Below are 18,584 nucleotides of genomic sequence, written 5' to 3'. Positions count from 1 at the left end.
TTTTGTTGGACCCAAGTAAAATGAGTTTGGAATATAACTTTTTTTTTTTTAAAGATTGTTTATCTGAAAATTTGGAAGTTTGGGGAAAAAAAATTCTCAGACTGACTTAGTTATATAGATGTTGGGAAGAGGAAAATTCCATAATTATTCCGTGATGTTTTTCCTTTTGGTCTATTCATGTTTTCTGTAACAGATTATAAGTTCTTACTGTTGTTTAAATCTTATTTCTGGGTTTGGTTTGTCTATTTTCTTGGTAGTTGGAAAATGCTTTAGACATTTGTGCTCATTATTCTTGCTTACAGTGATGGAGGATGTTCCTTTAAGCGGGGCTTGTGTGGGATAACATTTACTTAGATTTTCAGTGTTAAAAAATATTCTTAAAAACTGTATTTATTTGAGTTCCGGTGATTGAGCTCAGGGGCAGTCAACCACTGAGCCACATCCTTAGCCCTATTGTGTATTTTATTTAGAGACAGGATCTTAACGAGTTGTTTAGGGCCTCGTGGTTGCTGAGGCTGGCTTTGAGCTGGAGATCCTCCTGCCTCAGCCTCCTGAGTCGCTGGGATTACAGGAGTGCACCACCGCATACACCCAGCGGAAACTATTCCAACCAGTGCAGGTGTTTGACTTGCAAAGGCCATTTTGCTTTCAACTCTTCTAACTTTAGGCTTTGTGATGGAGAGCGAGGGGCAGCTGCACACAGCTTCTCTGATAGATGAGTGTTTGTGTCAAGGCCAGTGGTTGTTTGAGTCTGTGCCTGAGAAACACTTATGTTCCTGTCTTGCCTTTTCCTTTGGTACGGACATCGTTACTTCCACTCTGCCTGTGCTGGTGGGGTTGGGGTTTCTGTCACTGTTGGAGGGCACTGTGGAATGCGGGTGGCCTTGGACCCGAGCTTCCGCCCCGTACCCTGCCCCTCCCTGGCCGAGGCCCTCAGTGAGCCCTGCTTGTCCAGACACTCACCCTCTGGACGTGGTGCAGAACTGCGAGCGTCACCTGATGCGGATCCGTGAACTGCACTCGCTGTCGGGTGCTTGGTGGGAAGATGGAGTGATGGGCTGTGCTTTGATGTCCCATTTCAGTCTGTGACTCGCCTTTTTAGCCAGAAGCGGTCTGGAACTTGCTCCTGGAGCCCAGGACACTCTCCACTCGTGTCCTGCGTGTCCTGCGGCCGAGCTGTGCAGTCTGACCTGCTCTTCAGGGCGGTGACTTCGCCTGTGAGCAGCGTCTGGAGTCTAACCTCGCCCTCCGTGGGGCTCCCGGGGTGTAGACCTTTCTGGTGCTCAAGCCAGCAGGACGGCGGGCACCATGGAACCTTCCTCCTGCGGGGGCTCAGTGTGGCCTGACCTCCTGTTGATCAATCCTTGCTAATGGGAGCGAGAAAGATTTAAGACATTTTAAAAACTCCTAACGCGGAACTACAAACCGCGAACCATACTCTTTGTTGAGGTTTCCTAGTCACTCAGCAAACACTCTGATGATTCCCCAGCTTTTCCCCTCGGCACCCTTCAGAGCTCCCGGGGATGATTAGCCAGGAGCTTGATTGACACCTGGGTGCTGGGCTAGGGAAGCTTTGTGATGCATCATAAGGTCCCTGCAGACTAGAGCGGGGGACTTTCAGAAATGGCCCCACAGGAAGGTGTGCTGGTGAAGGACAAGCCCCCGGGCACCGCCTGGCTGCAGCTCATCTCTGTCTGCTGCTGACTGGCCGGGGCCCGGGCAGGCCAACTGCATTGGATCGGCCTCAGTTTCCTCACCTGTACAACGGGGGCAGCGATAGTGTCCCCTCATGGAGGTTGTGAGGATTAATGAGCTAGTATTTATTTTATTTATTAATTTTTTTAATTAAAAATATTTTTTTTCTGTAGTTGTAGACGGGCAGCAGCAGGCCTTTACCTATGTTCATATGCCGTGCTAAGGACCGACCCAGTGCTCACACCTGCTGGGCCAGCGCCCTGCCGCCCAGCCCCAGGCCCAGCCCCGTGAGTGGGTATTTATTAAGCTCTCGGCTCAGTGCTCGCCACGTGGACAGTGCTGCCTACGAGTTGGTCAGGTGAGAATAGTACTTAGGTTCCCCGACTCCTGAAGGCCTGAAGGCCGAGCCTGCAGCCCAGGCCCATTTGTCATTTTCATTCAAAATGTCAGACATTAGGATGGAAGCAGCTTTTCCGCCAGGGATCCTCTCTGTCCTGCTTCTTCCACTGCAGGGAGCCATCGGATCCCACCTGCCTCTTTTTTACAGTAGTATGCAGCGACAATGTGCGTTGGTAATCACTGGTTTTTTAAATGGGCAGCCTTGTTTATGACCTACCTGATCCGTGAGCCAGGCTGACATTTAGACTTCCTCAGCACGTCACAAGGGGTTTGGCTTTTTAAATTCCAGGCTTTATTCCTTGACATTTCACTGTTGCAACCGATCATTTATTCCAGGGAAGGACACAATACCCTTTCCCTTCTGTTGGATTTTATTGCCTCATTTGGATTGTGATTATATGCTTGTAGTTTATTTCTCAAAAAATATTGAAACTGTTGGAGAAGTTAACAGCCTGTCCTTGGAGGCTTACTGGAAATTGCTTTCCTCTCCCCACCTCGAAAGAAAGTCCTTTCATTTGTGATTCACTGGGTTTGGTAAGCTGGAGGGGATGTTTTCTTTCTTTCTTTCTTTCTTTTTTTTTTCCTTAAAATTGTATTAAAACAATACTGTTACTCCAGAATAGATGTCAGAGGAATGTTACACAGGATGCAGAACACATTTAAATTTTGGCATCGATTCCTTAAGAATCATTTCCACAGTGTGTGAAAATCTCAGCAGAGAATCACAAAGGGCAGGTGGATGTTTTATTGGAAACTTCCTTATTAAATAATGATGCCACTGGGAATATGCAATCTTGACTTGGAAATAAATCCAACTTTGCTTTGTGATTTATTAAAGAAAATAACCTAGTGTTTTTTTTTTTTTTCTTTTTAAAACATTCTGGACCCATTTAGTTTGTTATTGAAACCTATCATTTTCTTTTGCACTAAAGGAAGCAAGTTATCTCCTAGGGCCTCTGAGATAAGCTAAATTACACTTGCCAGGTAAGATAAGTGAAATTACCTGCTGGGGACCAGATGTGGGTTTGGCTGAGTCAGAAACTGACAGTATGGTGTCCGCCCACTGAGCTCCAGGGCTTGGCCTGTCATTCCCAACCTCAAGTTCGACTTATTCCTTTGGAGGTAATATCTACTTACTTCCATTTCTGCAACTGAAAAGCATCTCAAAGTGTGAGAGGCCGTGTGCTCTCCCATTACAAGAGTGACATGAGTAACCTGAGTCCCGAAACGGGCCCAGGTAAACAGCAGGAGTCCAATTACCATATGAATGTAACTTAACATAATCATAATCTGAATGGCTGGCTGGCAGTCACTAAATCCAAAGGTGCCTGTATCAATATTTTTGCTGTGGCTCCTAGCATCTAAGTAGCCAAGACCTGAAAGCAACCGTGATGTCATTCAGCAGAATGGTTAAATGAACTGTGGTATGTCCATACAGTGGAAAGCTATTAGTCATATAAGGAAATGAGATTTAAAGCCACCCCCCCCCCCACACACACACAAAACAGAGAAACCTCAAATGTATGTTGCTTAGGTGAAAGAAGCCAGTTTGGAAAGGCCACATACCATATGATGACAGTATGACCTTCTGGAGGATGCAGAACTAGAGACAGTAGGATGAGTGGTTGTTGGGGCAGGTGGGGGAGGGGAAGGGGCAAATAGATGGAGAACAGACTTCAGGGCGGTGAAATGATGCCGTTTGGCACCGTAGTGCTGAAGTATGATATTATACAGCTGTCAAAACCCATGGTGTGCTCCACAGAGTGATTCCTAATGTAAATGATAGACTTTGGTTAATAATCATGAATCAGAGCTGGACATGGTGGTATACACCTGTAATCCCAGCACCTTGGGAGGCTGAGGCAGGAGGATCGTGAGTTTAAAGCCAGCCTCAGCAACTTAGTGAGGCCCTAAGCAACTCAGTGAGACCCTGTCTCTAAATAAAATTCAAAAAAAAAAAAAAAAAAGGGCTGGGGATGTGGCTTAGTGGTGGAGTGCCCCTGAGTTCACTCCCTAGTACCAATGGTAATAATCATGGTGAATCAGCCTTGGTCCGTCAACTGTATTTGACAACTAGACCACACTGATGCAGGGTGTGCATAGCAGGAAGCTCTACAGGGGGCCAGAAGGTGTAAGGGAACCCTCTGTATCATCTGCTCAGTTTTCCTAAAACATAAAACTGCAATCTATTAACTATAGACCAATTGATTTCTTATCCATATTATTGGTAACTAGTCTGTCTCTATTTCTCAATGGCCGCTTTCTGCCTTTGTGCCCGTGACCCGTTAGTGCCCCCAGACTGGAAGGACTTTTCTTAGTGTTCATTCTTATGGCCCGGATGACATTTAGCACTGTGGCTCAGCCTCTGGGCTGGGTTAGTTTTGGTACCAGGGATTGAACCCAGGGGCGCTCAACCATTGAGCCACATTCCTAGGCCTTTATTTTTTTTTTTTAATAATTTTTTAGTTGTAGATGGACACAATACCTTTATCTTATTTATTTATTTTTATGTGCTGCTGAGGATCTGACCCAGCGCCTCGTACGTTTGAGGCAAGCGCTCTGCCACGGAGCCACAATCCCACAATTCCACGTGGTCTCACTGAGTTGCTGAGGCTGTGATCCTGGATCTCCTACCTCGGTCTCCCAAGTCACTGGGATGACGGGCACGCTCCACCGTGCCCAGCTTGGTGCCGGTCCTCTTGCCTCGATGTTCCCCATTAGGGTTTTATAATGGATTTTGAGGCTCAGTTTTTTTGTAAAAATGGGATTCGTGCTGCAGGGACAGTGTGGTCCTGGGTGCTCCCCAAACGTCCTCCCAGCCCCGAGGATGCGGGATTCCTCCTGGCGTTTGCTTCCCCTTCTCTCCTGTGAACACTGGCATCCATGTTAGCCCCTCATCTTGTTCTTTCTTCTTGTGTCCCTTTCAGACGCCCTCCAGATGTCACCCACGGTCTCGGTGTCCCCTGTGGAACAGGTTCTAACACAGAGACACGTCTCTAGTGTCTCTTTCTGGACCCTCCGGCTTCTCTGTTTGGCCAGAGTCGAACTCTGGGGAGAGCCCTGGAGAGGTGGCCGCAGGGTGAGGGTGGTGGCTGCTCAGGAAGTGGCAGCAGGACCGCAGAGCTTCCTGGGCACCGAGTCAGGGTGCCCATGGGGACCTTCGTCCTCGTCCTCCCTCCTGTGTCCGAGTTCTGGACTCTCACACGTTCCACCTTCTTCCCCACGGGAGGTGCTGGACGGTGACTCGTCCCAGCACGCGTCTCTCCCTCCATCGTCGCCGTCACCACCTTCTTGTGTTACACGCATCATGGATGTCCCTAACTGGCCTGTGTCCTGATCTAGCCAGCGCACACTGTCCAAGTTTGTCCTCAAACCCACGTGTTCCTTCGCCTCGCCTTAAGGACGTGAGCGGCCGTCCCGCCCCCGGTGGACCGTCCCCTGGGCTTGGTACTCAGGCAGCCTGCGCTCTACCCCTCACTGCCCTTTCCCTTCCCGCTCCCGGTTTCCCCACCTGTCTTCAGGATCCACCGTCAGCACCGATCCCGGTACATGGTGGATGCTCAGTGCACACCACTGAATGTACCAACGTGTCCCCCACGCCATGCCACCTGCCATCACTGGTCCTTAAAAACCCCCAGTGTTTTCTCAAGGACCAGTTCACGTCTTGGTTCCTCAGTGAGGTGGCTTCTCCGAGGCTTTCCAGTTCACCTGTTGTCAGAAGCAGACACGTGGCCTTCAGCAGCTCTGGGTACCTGTTCCCTCTTGACTGATGTGTATGCATCCTTTCTCCACTGACGGGGCCACAGGGCGCCATATTGCTACTTCCTGTCCCACAAGGGCAAAGTGCAGTCAGGGAAACATAGAATACCCTCTTGGATGTTTGTTCATGGTGGAGAAGGCGATTATTTGGACACTTAAACGATGGTGTGCTTTAAGTATTATGCTTGTTATTTTTATAGATGTTGAGTAAGCAGATCTAGTGACCCTGCACCTTTCCTGTGGACAGCCAGGCAGGCAGGGGTTAGGTGCTTTCTACAAATATTTGAAGAGGCTGACCATCGTCAATTAAAGAGAGAGACCTGCTTTAGTGAGTGGATGACATCGCAGTGTCATTAGCAGAGTGAGTTTGGCCCAGCCTAAGAATGTGCCCATGTGCACATTAGTGTGTGGTCAGAGGGGCTGGCAGGGACGGTTCTCCAGAAGGCCACCTTCTTCCTTTGTTCCGTGTCCCCTTGCCTTCTTCGTAGAGGTGGGTGATGGCTGAGCTCAAGTCGGAAGACTGTGCTCTCAGGATCATCAAGAAATTGGCATCATCTAAATCTGAATTATTGGGGATTTATTTTTTCTGGGTTCCTGATTTTCTGCAGTTGGGACCCTCAGCAGCAGAGCAGTGGTCCCCAGACTGAGCCTGCACCACAAACCTTGAACAGTTGTTAAAACCCGGGAGCCCAGGCCACCCCAGCATTTCCAAGTCAGTGGGGTTCAGGTTGCCATAGGAGAGCTTTCTCTTTCCAGTTCCTTTTATTTCTGCCTCCATTCCACATTTTTGTCTTTGTCTATCTAGTTAATGGAGGAAATGTGCTCTGCCAAATCAGAGTGCAAAGGTATTGCCTTTATTTTGAGAAGGTTAGATTATAAATTAAAAGTGATTTGGCAAAGAATTTAGTTCTGGGGGGATAAGAGATATTGCAAAAATCATAAGGGGCTCACTGCATTTGGTGTGTGTGTGTGAAGCATGGCAGGGAGATAGATATGTTCTTGGGGAAGTCATCTTACCGGGAAGAGCCTGCTTTGTGGCCATTTGAAGTTTACACCCTTCTCTGAGCTAATCCTAATTGGGACCCTCAGCAGCAGAGCGGTGGTCCCCAGGCTGAGCCTGCATCTCAAACCTTGAACACTTGTTAAAACCCAGGAGACCGGGCCACCCCAGCATTTCCAAGTCAGTGGGGTTCGGGTTGCTGTTAAGAGCTTGGCTGTCTAACCAGCCCAAGTGCTTCTGCTTCTGCTGACTTGCCGGCACCTTTGAGGAAGCTCTGCTGTAGATGGCGGGGGAGGACGATGATCCCAGCTCGTGCCACTGGCTGCTGTTCTCACGGCTCCAAGTCCGGGACCACTGACTTGGAGCCCAGAGCCAGCCCTTGCCCTAAAGCAAGAGGCTGATGTCCTCCAGGGAACTAGACCCTCCCGGGCCCTGGGGACTGTCATCTCGTAGGCAAGGCAGGAAGAGGAGAAAGGCCTGGGAAGTGTGTACTATGAGCTGAATGCAAGCCCAGCCCAGGGAGGAAGGAGGGGGACTTCTCCCTGCAAGACCGGGTCTGGAGGTGGCCCTGGAGCCAGGAAGGAGAAGCAGCAGAAGAGCTTAGCACGGCCCTGGGACTGCGAAGCTTGCTGGACCCCAGTGTCCCACGGTGGGAGCGCAGTCACTGGAGGAGAGCCGTCCTGCGGGTGGGTGAGGCCCTGCTGGGAACTTGCTCCTTGTACTTGGTACTGACTAGACTCAGGTTTTGAGCCGATGGGGTTAGGGTTGAAACAGCTTTTCTGAATTAATGTGTATAAAAATGATGAACATGAAGAAATATCCCTTCTGTTCTGAATTTTTTCTTGAAATATGTTCTGGAGATTTGTTGGAAGAATTTAAGATAGCCTATTCAATTAACAAAAACTTAAATTTTTTTTATTATGGTAAGGGAGAAAAAACAGTGACCTATAGTCTCGATTTAGTTTCTGTAGTTAATTCTTTCTTCCCTACTTTGCTGGTAGAGTTGGAGCTCCCTCCTTGCAGACGGTGACCTGGTCCTCCCCCGCGTGAAGTGTCTGGGTGATGTAAAACAGTGGTCTGTGGTTGTTTCTCTTGCTCGCAGACTTTTTGGGAAACAAGTACATTTATCCACACAGATAGCTGTGTTTGAACTTTCCAGAACCCCTTATCTAAGTCCCCTGGAGAAGCCCAGCCGAGGTGCTGTGCTTCTGCAGAGCTGCTGGCCGCCAGTCTTTCTGGTTTGTCTACACCCTCCCCTCTCCTGGGGCCAGCTCTGGCCCTGGTACCCCAGGGGACAGGAGCATAAGGTGGCTTTGTCCCACAGCAGTTTCTGGCTCCTAAGAGCAAGGTAGATGAAAAGAGCTGTTGGGAATCCAGTCATCCTCTCTTTGCATCTGACATATTTGACTTTTGTCCCCACAAAACAACAAATGCAAAGTCACTGGCTGACATGTGTGTGCTGAGTGCTTTGGGGACCTCACAGCCCAGCCCTTTAGCTTCCTGTCAATTTCTCTCTCTCTCTCTCTCTCTCTCTCTCTCTCTCTCTCTCTCTCTCTCCCCCCTCCCTCTCTCCCTCTCTCCTTCTCTCTCTAGCTTCTTCTATGAATAACAATTTTCTATGAATTTTTCTTAACCTGGAATTTTTAAGTAGCTTATATTTAAAACAGGAAGGGGGAAATCTTGCACAAAATTTTTCTTTGTTAACCTGTTTTGATTGACAGCTGTCCCCTTCTTCACTGTGATTTCATTTCATTAGATTTATGCTCTAAACAGGGCTGAAGGAGTCAGCAGCTTTTTGTGCTTTTAGTAGATGAAAGAAAAAAAATAATTAGTTTTCAGTAGGTAATATGTGTGTATGGTACAAAATTTAAAAGGCATAAAATGAAAAACAAGACTCGAGCTTCTTCAGGCTTGTCCTTCCAAAAGCCTGTGGCCACAAGGGAGCCAGCTTGCTGGACATTGACTTCTCCATTCTTCCAGAGAGGTTCTGGTCCTCAGAGCCAAGCTTTGTTGAGGTATAATTTTTTTTTCTTTTTTTGGTGGTGCCGGGGATCGAACCCAGGGCCTTGTGCATGCCAGGCAAGCACTCTGCGTACTGAGCCACATCCAGCCCTGTAGAAGTGTAATTTTCATATCATGACTTTGGCCTCCTCTCAGTGTACAATGTCATGGTCTTTTTCCCGTCGTCTAGACTTGTGTGACTTTGAACACAACCTAGCATCTGAACATTTCTGTTCGCCCCTAAAGATCCAGCCCCCTGTGCCTTTTACTGTCAGCTCAGGTCCCACACCAGCCCCAGGCAAGCAGTCTGGATATTTACTCTCTGGATAAAGCCTTTTCTCTGTATGCGATACAAATTAGTTATTGGCAGGACCCTCGTGTGGGTATGCAGACAGGGTGCATGCTAACAGAAATTTTTGTGACCTAAGTTTGTGTGTGGGGGGGTATAATATTTTCCCCCTATAGTGTTTTATATAAAAATAGGATCTTGTCCTGTGTAGTCTTTTTTGCCTGGCTTTGTTCACTTAGCAAAATGTTTTGGAGGTTCCTCCATGTTGTGTTGTATATCAACAGTTGGGTTTTCGTGGTGCTGAATGATAACCCCTTGTATGGATGCATCACATTCTGTTTCTATATTCACCACTTGATGAACTTTGGATTATTTCCACTTGTCTGTGTTTTTTGACTGTGAGCATTTATATATGAGTCTTTGGACATGTTTTTATTTGTCTTGGGTACATACTGAGGAATGAAATTGTTGCATTATTAAGGGAAGGTTTGGGTCCTGTGCTAAATTTATAACATTTTAAAGAAACTTCCAAAACATTCCCAAACTATTTGTACTATTTTATATTCCCACCAGCAATGAATGAGTTCCGGTTCTTCCATGTCCTTGACAGCACTTGTTATTGTTGGCCTTTTTATTGTAGCCATTATAGTGGGTGTGAAACGTATCTCATCATGGGTACAATTTGCATTTCCTAATGACCAGTGAGGTTACTTTTTTCATGTGCTAACTAACCATCTCTCTGGAGACATAAATTCTTTCTTTTGCCAGTTTTAAAATGTGAAGTAGCAGCCAACTTTCAGTGCCTCTTACTATTTCTACTCCTTTCCCTGCTGTGTTTTTAATTATGTTATATTGAATATTTTCAGGAGGTACAATATTTTGTAGCCATTATAATTATTGTAGTCTTCCTTTTATGAGATAAATAAATTTAAAGTTTAATAATGACTTTTTCATTGTTTCATTACTCACCTCTTGTTTTGCCAAATTTTATCCTTTAATTTCTCTAAGAAGGGCTTTGGTAACTTTTTTCCCTGAGTTCTTGGTTATTTAAACATTTGGCTATTTATGTTCGAGTGAACGTACTGCTGGGTTTAAAGTTTTGATTAATGATTTCTTTGGAGGCATTTTGACAGTTAGGTCAGGTGTGTGCTGTGCAGAAACCTGAACTTTGGTCCCCTCCAGTTTTTATTTGAAGCTTTCATCTAGGTTTCTAAATAATTCCTTCCTAGTTTTTAAAGGCCAGCGGTAACCTGGGAAATGTCCTTGTGGTGAGTGTTTTCTGGTAGTTATTCCTGGTGTGGAATACGTTCATGTATTGTGGAAAACCGTCTTTCACTTCTAGAGTGATTTCCTGAATTATTCACTGAGGTCCCCCCACCTTTGTTCTGTTCTTTTTCCCCCATTAGGGATGCCAATTGTGGGGTGTCGGATCGCTTCATGATCTTTCATGTCTATTCGTTTTCTGTTTTTCAACCTTGTACTTGCTTTTCTCAACCCCCATTGTTTTGCCAGCATTTATTTCCTTTCACCTGCCTCCAGTTTGGCCTCTATTTGGGTGACCCAGGCTGAATAACTTTACATGGAATTCCTGGGACCGTGAGTATTTCAGATTTGGATTTTCTTGGATTTGGGATGATTTATATATACGTTATGAGATGGCCCCAAGTCTACCCACAAAGATCTTTTCTGTTTCATACTCACCTTATGGACATAACCCGAAAGTGACTTTGTGCGATATTCTTGGGGCGTCAGTGTTTTGGCCACCATGGGTCATGTGAGGTCAGGTGAGGAATTTCCCACTTGGGACATCATGTTGGTGCCCTCAGAGTTTTGGATTTGGGAGCATTTCCCACTCTGGATTTTCAGATTCGGGATGCTCAACCAATATTTTTATTCTTGTTCTTGTTTCTGTTATTGCCTCTGGGATCTGCCTTCCTGCTTTACTTCTGCTTCTGGAATTTTCCTCCAGAAGTCTCCCCAGAGCTTCCTGAACCCTGGTGAATCCTTTTATGTTTTTGTTTATGGAATCTGTCATTCTGTTACACTTTGTGAATTAGGGTAACATGGGCAAATTTATAATCTGTTGCACATGACATTTCCGGGGTGGGTGTTCATCTGTCTTTTTTTAATTTCCTGCAGCATTCTGTAAAGGCCCATTTTTTCACGAGAGGAGTTCTTTATCCACCAGCTCCTTGCAGGAGCCTCCCCCTGGGGCCAGCAGAGAGGGCCTGGCCCATCCTCATGGGAACCCTATGGTGTGTGTGTGTGTGTGTGTGTGTGTGTGTGTAGGGATCTTGCGGCCTCTGGGTTTCTCTTACTTGCTGAGACTTGGGTGAAGACGCTGTTCCTGACACTACCTGTCTTCCTCCCCTCACCTCAGCACTAGGCTGCTTCCTCCAAATGTGACTTGCCTGTGGGCTTCTCATTCCAAGCCACCTGTGCCCGGGAAAGGGACTACTGCCCATCTACACATCTGTCATGTCGTCCCAAGAAAGTCATTGCTGGCTGGTGTTCTACTTATTTGGGGGACCGAGGCTCTGCCGTTTTTGTCTGAAAGCCGCAGCCCTCGAAGCCTCTTGCTTCTCTGTCTGAGCGCCCAGCAGCTGGGCAGCTCTTTCTCACAGCCTGTGGCCTGGGGCTGCAGATGTCTTCTCTCTCCCGCGGGGAGGAGTTTGCTTTTTTGTGTGTGTGCTCCTTATTGCTTTGGGTGAATTCCAAGAGGAAGTCTTTAAACCAGGATATGATGGCAAGACGACTCTAGTTTTTAATCTTTTCTCTGCTGGTGAAAAAGCTTATTCCTTTTTGTTAACTTGAAGTAACTTTTCACATCGAGCAAAGTAGTTTCACAAAGAGCTTTTTACTTTTAGGCTTGGAATGATCCCGTTAGGGATAATGAAGCCTCCGTTTTGACGGTTCCTCCAGAGTCCAGAGGTCAGAAAGCGAATGGAGGGGAAGCCAGAACCGAGCAGGGGTTAATGTTTATACACAGGAGACCTTTAGGTTGGTTGGACTTGTTTACCTGGAGGATGACCCTATATTCCGGGTTTACCAGTTTTGATGCCAAACATCGATTGTGGTTTATGACTTGGAGCGTTCCCGCGATGTTCCCTTGGCATTCTTGGGATGCTGGGCTCAGGACTCGCGGCTGGGTTTATATTTGAATGAAACAGAACTTTCCATGCACAGTGACTGTTGCACACCAGCCGGGAAACAGAACATGTGGCATACTCTGTGAAAACGTCAGTACCCAGAAGTAGAAATGATACAGGCCTCGGGTCATTTGAGGATTACAGGAAAAGGAAGTTAAGGCACCCAATCTCCATTAATCATTAACTCCGATTTTTAAATGCCAGGGTACTAAAAATTTGTGTATGCCTCTGAGGGTCTTGGGCAAGAGGGAAAGAAAAGGTTCTGTTCACGGGATGAGGGCCTTGCTCAGTACTCAGGTAGGTCGGAAGATGCCTTGGCAGGGAAGGGCTCTGGCACCTTCTGGGGGGTGACATGGGACTTGGGGCCCCTTCCTTCCTGTCATCAGCTCCATGGCTGGTCACTGAAGCCCAGCCAGTCCGTGACCCTTGACTGAGCAGCAGCAGGCAGAGTGGCAGAGCCCAGCACAGAGGCCGTGAGAGGAAGGGCCAGACCCCCACCGAGGGAGGGAGCGCGGAGGAGGCTCCCCGGGTGGGGGTCGCAGTTTTCTCTGGCGATTGCATTTAGTTTTAATCGTGAGACATCAAACGGGAAACATAGACAGAAGTAATCCTGCCAGATTGATGACCATTTTGCGCCCAGCTGGAAATGACTGCATCACCCCTCACCTTGGATTCACTGAACTGATGTGGGTGCTGTCTTCCGGGGCTCAGAGTTAGAGACGAGCATCTTTGGCCTCACCTTTCAGGACGACTAGGTGGCCCAGCACACACCAAGCAGGTTAGAAGTCGATTCCTGGTGCGTATTTAGGGCAGGAACAGGGACTTGCAGAGGGTTCACAAAGGAAGGAGCGGGTCACAGGAAAGAGCCAAGAGTGGTCTCTCCCAGGCCTTGGTGGCGGTTGGGGGTGGAGAGTGAGCCGCAGGCTCTCAGGCTCTACTGTCCCATGGAGGGACACGTTTTTTAGGCCTGGGTGATCTGGCTGCTGGCCCAGGTTGTTGATGGGGCTCACAGGCTCTGTCCTGCTGCCCTGGGGCTGGCCTCGCCCGTGGGGCCCCGCCAGAGGATTCACCACCGGGAAGGAGGCTGGGCGCCTCCATAAGGAAGTTTCTGGGAAATTTCTTGGGACCGGACTCTCAGGAAGAGGATGAGAGTGGGCAGGACCCTGCAGAGTGGGACGCCCAGCCGCTGGCTGCCCTGAGGAGTGAGCTGAAGGGCCCCCGTGGCGAGTGTGGGACGCGGGCTTGACTCTGTGCCTCACGCCTGCTGCCACACTGCTGGCTTTGTCACTAGGCGTCCCCTTGGCCCTCTCCTGTCCCCCACTCCCATCTTCTCCTCCTCCATCGTCCCTTGTGACTGGCTGGTGGATCTTCTGCCTCCTGGTCCCCCTGTGCCCGCTCCGTTCACTCCCAGGCTTTCACTCACCCAGCAAGGTGGACTCTGCCCGGCCTGCGTCCAGCTCCCCTCCCCCTCCCTGACAGCCGGGGACGTCCTCTACAACCCCAGCCAGGGTCCCAGTCAGACCCACGCCTGCCCTCCTGCCTGCCACCGCTGCCCTGCAGGGAAACTTTCCCATCACCCTTTGCTCTCATCTCCTCCGAGTGGCTGGATGTGTGAGAAAAGGCGGGTTTATCACATCTCCCCCGCGTCCCATCCCTCTGTCCAAGCTGTCACTCAAGCATGTTGTTGGCATGGCTTTGGAAGAGACGTCCCGGCCCCCGCCCTGCCATCTCTTTCCCCATCACCGATCCTCTGCAGGTTCTCTTTTCTAAGCTGCTTCTTCTGTCACGTGTCACTCTGGCCCCGCGTTGTCCTGTGCCTACAGGGTACAGGCTGCATGTCTCGGCTGGCGCTCGCGGGCCCGGGGTCTGAGCTCAGCCTGTTTCCACGCGTGCCTCTCGTTCTTCTGCCCACGTGCCATCTCACTTATGTCCTGAATCCTCCTCTGCGCTGTCCCTCTTGTGTGTCTCCTCTGTGTCCAAGGATTGCTCCATTGTTGAGACACAACTGCGCTCAGAGCCGCGTCCCCTCAGTGGAAGACTCCCCCAGCCTGAAACCCTCGTCTTCCTTGGAGGTCGCCTTCCTCCGTGTCTCTTTCTGCAGCCGTAGTACAAATGCGCCAGTTGATGGCGTGGTCTTTCGGGAGCCCACACTGAGCTCCCCTCTGCCGGGCTTTGTGCTTAGGCGGGTGTTGAGATGCAAAGAGTGTGCAAGATTGGGACCTCCTTTAGGGTCCCCATAGTGCCATGGGGGCAGGTAAATGGGCACCCCCCCACACCATGGAGCACGTGGGCTCCTCCACCATTGGGTGGCCTTGACAGAGCCAGGAGCACAGAGAGGACGGTGGCATTTGAGCTGTGCCTCCAGGGTCCAGGGTGTGACATTTGAACTGAGGTGTAAAGCCGTGGTAGAGGCTTCCAGGTTGGAGAAAGAAGGCGGAGCGGTCAGCCAGGGACAGGTGCGCACGTGAAGCCTGGGGTCGGTGGCAGGCAGGGCCAAGGGTGGTGTGACATGGGAAAGTGGATTGTGCAGGGAGTGAAGAGAATTGTTTTGTGTGATGAGGAAGAAGTGAATCGTGAAGTTACTGTAATATAATAATTGTGACATTTCTATTGTAATGGAAACTCGAGGACCCTGCCTGTGTCCATGTGAGGTGTGACCATTCCTTCATTCAGATTAGAAGCTGCCACAATGTGTGTTTTCTCCATTTATCTCGATAATTCCCACACCACTTAATATGTTACTGTGTCCATGTGAGGTAATTAACCGGCTAACGACAGGGCCTGGGCGTTGTTATCTTCTTCCCAACCCGTCTTATCGCGTAGAAAGCAGTGCTTCGCTCACTGTAGACACTGAATAAAATGTGGAACACAACCGAGTCTCTGGCATGAATAATTAAGAGCTGACTGTGAGACTAAGAAAAGAATAAAATATGCAGCAACATGCAAAAATATGCAGATGACTAAAAGATGCAAAAATATTTTCATGCCTTGTGTGTCTAAAGGTGACATTGCTGGTGAATGAACTGGAGGCAGCTACCTGGGTCCCCGTGTGGGGGGACAGGTGGAGAGCATGCTCGCCCTGGTGTGATTTGGAGAAATTCCCATAATAAAGGGGAGAAGATGATAAGAGTTACTTAAGTAATTCTAAAGTCTCCTGATGTATTTTTCTTTCTCACTGCTTCCTGCAGATATTCTACAAGCTACTTTCATCATGGGGGAAATAGAGCAGAAGCCCACCCCAGGCTCACGACTGGGAGCACCAGAGAATTCGGGGATCAGCACCCTGGAACATGGGCAGAAGCCTCCTCCGACGCCTTCAGGAAAACTCATGTCCATCAAAATCCAGATGCTGGACGACACCCAGGAGGCCTTTGAGGTTCCAGTAAGTAGAGGGTGTGTTTGTGAACCCCAGGGTGTGGGCAGCCTTGGGTGGGAAGGTCTTTCCCACGTCTCAGACAGGAGGAGGCTGGAGAAGGTCTGCCTGTTTGGCTCCGACGACACATTCTTGTCCTGAGCAATCCAGTTTTCAGATTTGTGTGTGAATTGCTCATGTAGTGATGTGGATGACCTCGTCACTTGTGTTTTCCTGACTTTCTGCACACACATATCCATAACTGGGCATGTGTGTGTGTGCACGATGGATCCTAGTTTAATTTGCTAATATCACATGCGATTTCTCTCTCATATGAGTGTTTACACGTGTGCGCGTGCACGTGTGTGTGTGTGTGTGTGTGTGTGTGTGTATGTCTGTCTGTCCGTCCGTCTGTGTCCCATTTCACTTGTGTACAAGAGTTCTGGCAAGAAAAATCCTGAGAAATCCACTGAAGAGCCGTATGTGTATTTTCATGTTGGGAGATCAGGAGAGACCACGTTCGTGGCCTTGGCAGGTGGCGCGTGCGGAGTGTGGGAAACCCCAGCACAGGCCCCGTATGGCAGCCCTAGAAACACAGAGGCCCGTCATCCCAGGGCCAGGGAAGGAATCATGTGGTGGCCAGAGGCCAAGCACAGGGAGAGCCAGTGGCCTTGGCCTCTGCACCAATTGCAGCCCCTCGCCCAGGCACCTGCCCTGCCCACCGCGAGGCTTCTGCTGTTTCCTGAGCCCCTGCCTCGTCCTCTCCTTGGCCTCCTCCTCCAGTGGCTCTGCTCGAGGGTGAGGACCGCCACCAGCACACAGTACCAGTTACCTGGCGCAGCACGTTCGGGTCCCCAGGCCAGAGAGTACCTCCTGTGTTGGGCTCTCCAGAAGCCAGGGTGGGTTTCCCTGAGGACCGTCTTCTCTGACCTGCTGTTAAATGGTGCACCTTGGACATTGTGAAGGGAGAAAATAACTCCTGAATGCCACGCTGCCAACTTCAAACTTGGGAACACACCTGTTTTTAAAGTGGAGACGGTCTGACCATTATTTTGTTGGCTGGAGCGACTGAGGTTTAATAATTGCCATCAACAGTGGTAACCCATCATTTAATTGTTTATGGGATATAATTCAGTAAATTACATTTATTTCAAAGAACATTGTTCAGAGAGTGTGAATTAAGTGTCTGAGGGAAAGATAAACCTCACCATAGTCGTGTTTAAAACTGCCAATTTATTGCTCATTGCAAACAACCCTGGCCCCTTTCAGACGCTCTTGTGGTGGGATTCAATCTCGAAGTGACTTGGGGATGCGTTCCTAACAGTGAACAGAGCCCGTGCTGCTCTCTGGAGTCATAAAGCACGTTGAGGAAAGCACCTGCAGTGGTCTGAGAATTAGATCTCTGGAACCTGGGACCGCCCTGCCCTCCCCCTCTTTTCTCTTCCTGGCCACTGTTGTGGGGGGCACTCAGTTCAGTGTTTCCTGGTGGGGGCCATGGAGAGCCACCCCTGCTGTTGAATGGTGCTTCCAAACGGGATTTGGTCCGAGGAGCTGGCAAGTGCTGTGTGTTGGCCGCAGGGTCATTGTGCTGAACTTCACTGTGGTTCTTCAGTGTCCCCACACCGAAGAATGTCCAGGCTTTATTCCTAGTTACTGTTTAGCTAGGGAGTCCCTGCTCAAGAAGTAGAAATAGAATTGTTTTCCTCTGTTAGTAATTTTGATGCTCTATTTTGCATTTTTAACCTCTCTGGAAGGAATCTTTCTAGCCTCCCAATAAACTCCTGTGCATCCTTAAAGATCCTGTTAGTTTTACCCAGAGGCCTCCTCCCTGAGGCAGTGACTGTTTTTATCAGGGTGGAGCTAGGCTGCCTGGCCTCTGCTTTCTGCTCCATAAGAGGAGGAGGATGATGACCCTTACCTCCTGTTACAGGAGAATTTAAAAAGTCAGGACAAATAAAGTATCTAGAACAATTCTTGGCGCCTCCTGGAAAGACAGTATGTACAGTTGGTGGGGCATTGAGGTGCTTGGCCACTACAGAATCCGCGTTTCAGGCTAGGGACCTGCCTTCTTATCATACCCCTAGCCTCTAGCCTGGTGCCTGACTCATACTGGGCCCTCATTCAATGCTTGCTGCCTGAATGTTAGAGGGCATTTATTTTACAGTAGAACTCAGTGGCATTGCTCGTTTTGACAGGCCTCATCCATTCATGTTTTATTTTTCTAGTTTGGTCAGAATGTTTCTTCTTAGTCCATGAACAACAGATGGTTTCCCTAACTGGCTACAGCCAGTGTCAGCATTTCTGTGGATGGAGCGGACTCTAAATTGCTGCCTTGGGCTCTTTGAGAACAGCTCGAGCCAGGCCATCCACAGCTGGAAGCCATCAGGGCTGCCGTGGTGACTCAGTCACGGCACTTGGATTGGAGGACAGTGACTGCAGGATTGCAGAGACCCAGCTCCAGAATCGACTTGTTTTAAAATCTTGCTCCAAAACTTTTTTTGCTGAGACCTCTCAAAGCCAAGGGTCTGGCCCTGGAAGCGTCCTCTTCGCCAGCGCCATCTGGGCCCCCGTGAGTGAATTCTCCTCGCTCGCTTGCGTTTGCGACACGGATGAGCAGGGCACAGGGCCAGAAGTCTCTGGAGTTTCCCTCTGGGGTCGTTCTTCTGTGAACCCGGTCCTCTTCCCCCGGGGATCGAGTGCACTGGGCCTCGTCTTCCTACTCTGCCTGCATCCATCTTTAAAAGTCAAAGCAGTCGTTTTAAGTGCAAATTCCCTAAATATTTCTTGGCACCAAGAACCAAATCATACCCACCCTGGCTGTTTCCATCATTATTTATAAACTTAAAAAAAAAATCACTGTGAAGAGTCGACCTTTGGAAAGCCAGGGCAGAGAGCGTGACAGTGTCCTCCGTTCGGTAGCCGGTTCCACGGCTACCTTTC

The 18,584-nt window shown here is 49.0% G+C and overlaps 1 protein-coding gene across 6 annotated transcripts in view; it reads left to right on the top strand.

The window, feature by feature from the left end:
* The window catches only part of Farp1 (FERM, ARH/RhoGEF and pleckstrin domain protein 1), a 264,905-nt gene that overhangs the window by 42,326 nt on the left and 203,995 nt on the right, over positions 1–18,584 (top strand). For 5 of the 6 annotated variants that reach the window (XR_003301739.2, XM_026399205.2, XM_026399222.2 and 2 more), the window contains one exon: positions 15,481–15,674. Coding sequence is in view for 5 of the 6 variants with exons in the window: in XM_026399205.2 (XP_026254990.2) it covers positions 15,504–15,674 (171 nt within the window). In the remaining variant the exon portion in view is untranslated. Of the gene's footprint in view, positions 1–13,000; positions 13,071–15,480; positions 15,675–18,584 lie in introns of those variants that run through there. The other variant, XM_026399214.2, reaches the window with a different exon arrangement.

Source organism: Urocitellus parryii, chromosome 2 (genome assembly GCF_045843805.1).
Source record: "Urocitellus parryii isolate mUroPar1 chromosome 2, mUroPar1.hap1, whole genome shotgun sequence".
NCBI lineage: Eukaryota > Metazoa > Chordata > Mammalia > Rodentia > Sciuridae > Urocitellus > Urocitellus parryii.
The sequence above is the reverse complement of the archived record's forward strand: the minus strand, read 5'-3'. Positions and strand labels throughout refer to the sequence as shown.